General features: G+C 33.2%; 1 protein-coding gene across 1 annotated transcript in view; it reads right to left on the bottom strand.

The window, feature by feature from the left end:
* The window catches only part of LOC117109853 (complement C3-like), a 29028-nt gene that overhangs the window by 9559 nt on the left and 9693 nt on the right, over positions 1-9776 (bottom strand). The window contains exons 11-22 of the mRNA XM_033252298.1: positions 9527-9643; positions 9313-9381; positions 8631-8819; positions 7212-7361; positions 5579-5653; positions 4896-4947; positions 4701-4760; positions 3715-3994; positions 2693-2927; positions 1914-2123; positions 913-1027; positions 195-332 (exon numbers count right to left, since the gene is read on the bottom strand). Coding sequence (XP_033108189.1) covers positions 195-332; positions 913-1027; positions 1914-2123; positions 2693-2927; positions 3715-3994; positions 4701-4760; positions 4896-4947; positions 5579-5653; positions 7212-7361; positions 8631-8819; positions 9313-9381; positions 9527-9643 — 1690 coding nt within the window. The remainder of the gene's footprint in view (positions 1-194; positions 333-912; positions 1028-1913; positions 2124-2692; positions 2928-3714; positions 3995-4700; positions 4761-4895; positions 4948-5578; positions 5654-7211; positions 7362-8630; positions 8820-9312; positions 9382-9526; positions 9644-9776) is intronic.

Genomic DNA, 9776 nt, shown 5'->3' with positions numbered 1-9776 from the left:
AGATGTGGATAAGAGACAGGATTGAATGTGTAGGCATCTTTTATTAAAAGATAAAATAATGAAAAGGAATGAATATGTTTTGTATTGAAAAATGATGAAAATTAAGTACGACCCCCTTAACTTTAATTGAAAGTATGAGAGCGGTGGTTTGTCGACATATGCGCTTATTATCATTACGATACCATAATACTAACTGGACCAAGAATAATTGTTTGTTATCTTTATCTTACCAGTGAATTTAACTTTGCAGTGAGCTGTGCCTTCGATAGCATCGGGTGGTAGTCTCAGATCAACGATATCTGTCTGACTTCTTTTTTCACGATTTCGCAATTCTATTAGGATAAAGATAATTTACCAGAGCTACAAATCAAACAACAAATATATTTGTAATTTTCGGAACATTTTACTTGTGATTGAGATTTTCTATAAAAAATTACCATTAGTGAAACTAACGAAGTGTGTTTTTCTCAAATTTGGGCCATACCATTACGGAAAAATGAAAGTGCGCCTTCACTAATCATCACGAAAAAGCTACATTAATTATGGAAATATTATTAAGATCATTAAATGAATAGGCTTTCTAGCGGCTTAATAAGCACTACGGCCTTTTCATGGAGGTGTAAAATATTAAAATTTAATAGCGGTGGTATTATATTTGCATCAATCAATCAAATGGTAAGGTAAATAATTATTTTTATTAAGTAAGAATTACTTTAGAAGAAATCAATTTATACTAACAACATATACCAAATCTTACCAATGTATACCTATGTATAGCAATTGTTAATATTTCACTCAAGTAAATTTCAAGTGCTAGATAAGATTCAATTTTTCCTTCATTTAACAATAGGCCTATTTTACCTTTAGCAGAAACAAATATTTAAAATTGTAATAATGCAGGTACATTCTTACGATCAGCTTGAATGGCACTGGACTCCTGTAACTCATTGACCTCTGGTTGTCCATTCAGTTTTCCCGATGGATCTAAAATTTGTGACAAGGTGAAGTAACGTGTCACACCCTCTGGCTGAAATTAACAAAACAGTAAACGGAACCATAATCAACATTCGGTTTACATTTTCTATTTAAAGTGACACTCCTTACTTGGCACAATGCATCCAGTTTTTATAAATGTTATAGGTAAAAACATTGGCAAATGGTGACCTACTGGCTTGATGGTTTATTCGTTTGTGTCGTATATTTGTTTCTTTCACACATGAGTACAAATGGGCACCATGGTGCGGGGTTGATAGACATTTTGTAGCCCTGAATTTTTTCAAAGACATATTTTTTTAAAGTACTGTCTTCCACAACATTTTGCAACTCAGACATTGTGAACCCCAAACATTTTTTAATACTGACGATGTTGAAGAAGGTGACAATGATGATGATAAAGATGATTTATTTATTTTACTTATTTATTCGTAATAGAACACTCAAAATGCAACAAAAGTTGAAAATTTCTTGAGTTTACATATAAAAATATGCCTACCATACAGAAACAAACAAAAAACAATAAAATCAAAAGTATGAGCCTACAGTAAATTATTGAATAATAACTAATTTTAAAAAAGCAGTATTTACAAAATTATAAAAAATACATTATACTTCATTATTAACAAATACATATTAAAATATTTTATATATTACACAGCAAATTAATGAATGTAAAACTATCATTATACAAAATACACAATTCATTAAAATTGATTAATATGAAATCAAATATTTACCTTAACTACAAAAAACAGATTTAAAATTCAATCAATTAGGCCAAATAAAGAAAATCCAAATGAAAATGGTAATGATGGTTGTGGTAGTAGAAGTAGGGGTGGTATGGTAGAGGTGATGATGGCTATGAATGTAATAGCCAATTTTAACTCTTTGCTTATAGCAATTTCAATATTACTCACAATAACTCTAAGTGTTTTGGTAACCGCATCATTCAATACAGAGGTGTATGCAACAACTCGTATCTCAAACTCGCCAACTTTAAGCGGAATCATCGGATATGTCACAGAATATGAATCATCAGGATTCACTTCAAAATCTTTTTTGCTTGACCTCTGACCTGCATGAGCTTCAGAGCAAATCCCTTCTGTTCCTATTAAGTACATGGCCACCTGAGACATAATTCCAAACATTCTTATTTGTGTTGTGATAAAGTATAACATAGGTACATTTTGTATGTGTTAATAACCATTAAATAATGTTTTCATTTTACACGGTATAGTACTTCTAATCTGCTTTGAAGACAACATAGAAATTAAAAAGAATTAGGAAAAATTGCAATATATTTGATTGTTTTATGTTTTTTAACTATATATTTTAATATTTGTATATGAACAGACTAATATGTTCAAAGCTTTGGTATGGCGATACACAAGTGGAACTAGACTTGCCACACAAGTCCCTTATTATCGTTTTTTCTCATTCTGGACAGCGCCACCAAGAAGCAAGTTCATTTTGAGACAGTAAGTATTAATCCGAAAAAAAAAGAAATCGAGTATGGGACGCAAAATAAATTATGTATGGTGCGCAATAAGCGCAATAAAGAGTGAGCAACCTAAACTTAGAGCCTGGAACCCTGGCTAAAGTGGAACAAGCATTTATTACTTCATCTCACCTTTATGTTTTAAATCTCACTTTTATGGGGTTTTTTGGCCTTATTCATAATTAAACAAAATCTCACCTTTATGCTTCTTTTGCGTTCGTCATAATTAAACAAAGTTGCTTTGATTTCGACCTGTTCTCCACGAACTACTGAGTAAGGCACATCAAGCTGAATGAATATTTTCTTAAATGCTGTTAATGTGACTGGATTTGCTACACACATGCCTAGGTCACGTGATAATGCCACGCCCTGGATCAGCCACTTAGTGATGCTATCTGGTAGGGTGAACTCATGCCCTATTTCCCCTTCCTCCCTACAAAAGTAATAATATGATATGTTTTTAGAGTTAATTAATGAATATAATTTAAAGAAACTATGTCAACTGTCAATCTTTATTTATTGACATCTTTAAAGAAAGTAAACTATAAATAAGCCAATTCCTAGTTTGAATTGCACATGCCCGTACCAAAGTCAATTGACGTAAACAAACTACTGATTAGTGAAACAAACTACACAACATTGATTTACGTCGGTTAACTGCATGTGCAGTTTAAACTACGAATTGGCTTATTTCTTCAAGCACTGCACAGTACAATCTGGAATAGGTTAGGCCTAGTTAAAGTAAAATCAAGGAATGCACAATATTATACAATTCATTAAAATACAAGTTAAAAAAATCACATCGAACCTCATAGACAATAATATATTTTGAAAACACTTATTTACTCATTTCTCATTTCATTTGATGCATTTGAATTTGTACTGTTTTATGTTACTTGATTTGGAATAAATTACTTTTGAATTGAATTGAATTGAATTTACAGTAGGCCTAGGCTTTTTAAAATTTGTAGTGGCCAAAGTAGCTCAAACAACTGCTACAACGTCTTCCAATGTCAATTGATAACCCCAGAACCAAGAACTTCAACATAAGGATTATGTGAAATACTAGTAAAAGATCAATTTATTTTCCCTATTTCTATAGTTTTCCACACAAATTTCTCCGCAGCCCATTTTCCATATGAGAAGAGTATGAAAATGAAAAGAAAAAGAAAGAATAGTGTTTGGCTTTCAAATTACTATAAATAAATAATATTTCTTACGGAATTAAAACATCTTCAAATAAGAAGCTTTCCCTGAAATCACTCCTCTCTGGGACGAAGATGTCGTCAATAAATTCGCTATCTGGATTACCACCTCCAATTCTTCCGCGACTCATTCCATCGACCATCAAACGACAGCAATTGTAATATCTCTGCACAAGTGGATTATCCACTGGAAGATCTTTTCTTTTTGCAATCCGCTCAGTTCGTTGCTCACATGTCATACCTTTAATTATTTGAAAACCTTGCTCACAAATTTCGACAAGTTCTGGATCAGATTCTAGTTGAAAAAGAAAATCAGTGGAGTTTTGACAAACTGATGTTTTGTTGGTTTGTTTTTGTTTTTTTCAAACCAAATTCATCGTGAAGATATTTGCCTTTTATTATGGAGAAATCCTTCTAAATCCCAAGTTTCTAATGAACTTGTTATGGCACCGACCAGAAATATAGTAGTGGTCTTAATTATGATTAGCCTCAGTCTGGTCAGCGATAAAGTCATTGACAGTCCCTGTTTAAATAGGAGTTTAAAATGGAAAAATCCAAACCAGACAGGAAAGAAACACCACAACCCTCATCATTCAGAACATAAGCCGTCGATTGGCATTTCTTAAAGCCGGACACTCACTGCATCCGACGGTTGTCGGCCAATGGGATTCTATGAAGAACGTAACACGACGACGCAAGCGCAACGGATCGTTTTTAATGACAATCCATTCAGACTGCCACTGCCAATGCAGACATCATCTCGTCATATAGCGATCACAAAGAGCGGAGTTGGATTCATCGTGCGAAGTGAGTGCACGGCCTTAACTCCTCCTTCCATCTGACCTTTTCGGTAATTTCAACGGCATCATAAACATTACATCGCATCACCATGAAGTGGGCATTAACATTCTTGATATTAATAATAATTTAACCTTCAATTATTACTTTGATGATAATATTTTGATTGATATCATTGATGAATACATACAGTATCTACGTACCATCTTGGTATGTATACGGTAGGGCTCTTCTTCTTCGTTGGCTGTTCTGACAACCAAAACCTGCCAAAAATAACAATAATTAATATAGCCTATAACAAAAACGTTATTTACTCTCCATGTTTTTAATAATTTACATATAGTGAATGCCAAGGTAATTTCAAAAAATTTATTCTACAGTAGAAATCATCAACGTACCTATCTTCAAATCAGTATCAATCACATCACTAACGGTTGAAAGACCAGAATCCTAAGAAGATAAGTATTAAATAGAATAATAATTATGATTACGATGATAATGATGACGATCTTATTGATGATGATGATGATGATGTTGATATTAACAGAAAAAAGAATAAACTAACAATGACAATAAGAACAATGGCAACAATAATTTTAATTATTATCATTAACATCATCATCATTATCATTATCATTATTATTATATAACACTAATCTGGTGATCATGTTAAAAACAATACTAAATCTATTGTACAAATGAACAAAGCACAAAATGTCGAATTAAAATTATCGTAAAAAAACACAATCATTATTATGATTAAATCAAATTACAGCTCTCTTTCACTCAGCCTTTCACCTTCAACAATGTTTCCCTCCTTCTCCTTATCTCCATCTCCATCTCTATCTTTTCATCAAAGTAATTCTCATAAACCACTAATACAGTGATTCATGGTTTGGTTGGTAAACTAAACATTCTCGAATAACCGGTGGCCCATACACACATCTGCATTTGAACCAAGTGCATCTTTCGAAAGAATAGGTTACTCAAGTGCTCTGGTCCACTTCTGCCACTGTGGTTATGGACTTAGAATATGGTTATTTGGTGGATCTGAATGAGGTAAACTGACAAAGATACAAACCTCAAATACACTTTGAGCATTTATACCTCCACCGGGTCCACAACCTAGGTCAAACGTTTCCATAGTTTCGAACATCTATATTAGAACAAAAAACAAGAAACACTGTCTGTAGTAAATACTGCCATAGCACTAGTTTTTAATAGAATTCACTACTTGTCAAGAGTTAGAAAAATAAAGAAATACAAGAATATAACCAGAAAGTGCTTTGCTTAGTCCTGAAAATACTTTACGTTTCATATTTTTATGAGAACAATTCTGATTTCTAAATTCTGTGTCCAGAGTGACAAGAATAAATAATATAAATTGTACACTGTCAGATGCAGCATGATCTTTAGATACAAAGAAATGTAATAAGCAAACAAAAATATGCCATGTCCTCTGCCAGGTACACGGTGTCATAGCAAAAGTGGGAGTCATGTCAGCAAAGCACCCGGCCAAGAAAAAAAACCATTTAAAAAAAATACTGTCAGTAAGGTTCAAGATTCAAGAAACTTTATTGCCCGTTATACATGGAAATATACAGAAAATTGGTTTACTTAAAGTTGAAAAAAATTTACATGAACACATTACTCGTTCATTCAATGGCGATAAAAATATAATCTTAAAATTAAACATCAAACACTAAAAGGAGAATAAGATACGCAAATATACAGTACTTTTAAAAAAAGCAATATTTTAAAGATTTGTTAAAGCTGTTAAAACTCTGTTAAAACTGTTAAAAATTACGGAATTAAAAATTATAGCATAGTTGCACTTGAATTAAAAAGATGAATACTATTTGGCACAAATGAATTTCTATATCTACAAAGTGATGTTCTTGGAGGCAAAAGTCTGATACCTGATCTGTTGTAATTATAAACAGAGTATAGAGGATGTGAAGTACCTTTTATTATGTTATGAAATTTAACAGCCACTGAATTTTCATATACTGTATTGATGATAAAGTATTGGTGTAAAGGTCAGTAGTATTAATGATGCGTTGTGCAACTTTCCTAGGCCTTTCGAGATTCTTCTTTTCCATAGCTGTTACATTACCATAGTAGCAAGAAATAGTGAATGAAATAATACTTAAAATAATACTTTGATAAAATGAAACCAATATCTTATTGTTGACTGAGATTTTTTAGCTAAATACTGCATTAGAGTTCCATTTAAGCTTATCGTTTAATATAGTTCCTAAGTGAAACGGTATCAACTCTTTTATCCTTAATAACAAGTGGCTCATGGTTCACATTTGATCGTCTAAAAGAAAAATCACAGCTTAACCTGTATTTTTTGTTTCACTAAAGCACTGTCCAGACTACCAAACCTTATGTGAAAAAAAACATGTGAAATGCCCAAATATGGTCATGATGACATCACATCATGACCATATATAGGCACATCATGACTATATATAGGCACATTATGACCATATATAGGCACATCATGACCATATATAGGCACATCATGACTATATATATGGGCATGCAACAGTTTTTCGTCAAAAAAATTGATAGTGTGGACAGAGCTTAACGCTCTGTCCACAAAGAGTAATATAACATCATCACGCCCATATATTGGCACATCACACAAATTTGTCACAAAATTTGATAGTTTGGGCAGAGCTTTGAAATGAACAGCAATGCTCTACCTTTTTTAAAGTTAATCTGCTTGTGTCACGTAGTTGTAGTACTGCTTTATCTACCGCTACAAGTCCAATGTAAGTATTTGGTTTAGCATACATCAATAAATTTACGGGATCGCTTGGCTCATATTTGTCATTCTCCGTCCTTAGTGTCACCTGTAATTGAAAGTGGTTGAATTTAAACTTTGTATTAGTGCAATTTCCTCTCTGTTTGCATACTTAAAACTATTGTCTACTAATGTAGATTTTAAAATGGGGTTACAATTCTTTATAAACCGCCTGATTTTTTTTTTTCCAAATTTTTAATCTTACTCCTGCATGAGCAATTAATGTTATTATTAAATAGTGTATGCTAGTACACGTTGTCATAGACAGACCTATAATTGTGAATCTGAAGTTATCGACTCAAAAACATACAAGGATTAACCATCGCCTAAATCTATCAAGACCTCAAATCCAAATTCACTGAGAAACTGAAATAGTGTGTATTGTTTGCGTTTTATTAGGCATTTGCATTTATTATCTGAACAACAGTGAATTTTGCTATTCTTTTAAATTTCTTTTATATTAAAATATTGCAGTTCCTAGCATAGGTTATTAACCCCTATAGTCCTATAGTCAACAGTGTGCAATACCCTATTTTGGTAGGCTGCTCCCCTGAAATTTAGTCTATTGTACATTCTTGTGGTCCTAAATTATAGTATCCTGTCCACATAAAAGTGATGGATAAACAGAACCAAGATAAGGGAATGGAAAGTGACTAATCAGGTTTAGGAACCAATAAGAATATAATTGTCTCATGATCAAATCATAAATCAATAGAATGTATTAAGTCGCGTTTATAGAGGAGCCATATCTTTCTTTATACCATACACGTTGTTGAGCAGTGGAATTGAATTCTGAGGTCGAATCCCATAAGAAGTCCAGTAAGAGAAGAGTGGTATCTCAGCCCGAGGCCCGTGGCTTTGGCTATGTGGATATTCCATCAGAATACCTGTACAAACTTAATGATACACTACTGAGATGGGGCAGTGTCTACACCGTTCAGGTCAGATTGAGCTGACTCCAATAAAGGGCTGCTGTCCTATCGAATGTTAGGTTTAGTTGGATGGAGATATATTTTCAAGATTTATGTTGTAGTAGTGTGGGAACACCCAGGCCAATGTCTGATCGCGTAACTGAAACCCGAACCCGCACGAGAAATTATGTGAGAGTTCGCTTACGCTCAAAGTAGGGGTAACACCAAAGAGTGGTAACATACACTGCATACATAGTGCAATAACACTACAGTAATAAAATCAGAGCACAAAATGCTAAATTTCTCCATATTCAGGTAAACAAATTTTATTTCAACTTTCTAGATAGGCCTAATTAGTTTCGTCATCCCGCAATTAGTTAAAAATGATAATTACAGTGGATTTTTACCTGATTTTCACATTCTTCATTGATGTCCAAGTACAGAGAGTCAGCTACAATCTTGTTATTCTTATCAACGAAGTATGTGATTATACGAGCACTAGGTGTCATTTCAAACGTGATTGGAATATTTAGTGTTATAACAACGCCCCCAACATTCGTACTTCCTTGCTCTAAAATCTTTCCTTTGGAAACTACCTAATACATTCAAGTAGAAATAATGGTAGTGGATTTATGTATTCATGGTTCTTCTTTACTAAAAGCTGTTTTTGAGAAATATCAGAAGCAGGAGCGCAGAGCCCCCAAAAATACAGGCTGTCATATGGTGTACCATGACATCTAAAGACAAGCCCCAGCAAATAAAGCCAGGTTTCCTTAAAATCGCTACAGTGTTTAGTGCAAACGTTGAACTGCATAGCAGTCCCAAATGCAATCGGGAAGGCTAATCGATTCGACCGACCAATAGGCAATAGCGTGTAGCAATTGTATGAAAACCAAGCTTTAGCTATTTCATAACACCTGGGCTTAGTAATAACATAGGTGACCACTACTACCAGGTCATATAACTAACACACAATCTAATGACCCATTGACAGGCCCAATCATAAATACATCAACAATGTTTATTTCTTGAAATCTAAACACGAAAATTATACAGTATTAATAATATTATTAATTTACACGAACTTACCATAAAGTATATGCGATCCACAACAGTGTCGGCAGTTAGTACCACTTCAAATCCAATAATGTTGCCAGGCTACCAACAAGCATAAAAATAATTTAAATATTTAAGAATTGATAATCACAATGTAATTATTGACATACTGCAAGTATTCTTCATGTCTTACGTACGCAAATATGTTAGTAAAAATGTAAATATAATAAAATATCAATGATTATACCACTACGTCAGTTGTAGCTCTAACGAGCATAGCATCTCCACTAGAAGTTACGTGCTCAGTTAAAGTCACTTCAAACTCTCCGTTTTCAGATTCAACCATCTCTCCTTTTGGTGTTATCTGCATAATCATTAAAAAAAACCCTAGTTACTTTTTTTTTTTTATTAAATCAAGGTAAATTAAATGTATATACAAAATTAGTCAGCTGGGGTGACTAATTCAAACAATAACTCTGAAGCTCTTCCCCACCCCC

Source organism: Anneissia japonica, unplaced genomic scaffold (assembly GCF_011630105.1).
Source record: "Anneissia japonica isolate Jap-2015-1 unplaced genomic scaffold, ASM1163010v1 scaffold585_len4108843_cov191, whole genome shotgun sequence".
Lineage (NCBI taxonomy): Eukaryota > Metazoa > Echinodermata > Crinoidea > Comatulida > Comatulidae > Anneissia > Anneissia japonica.
This window is presented reverse-complemented; position numbering and strand designations above follow the sequence as displayed.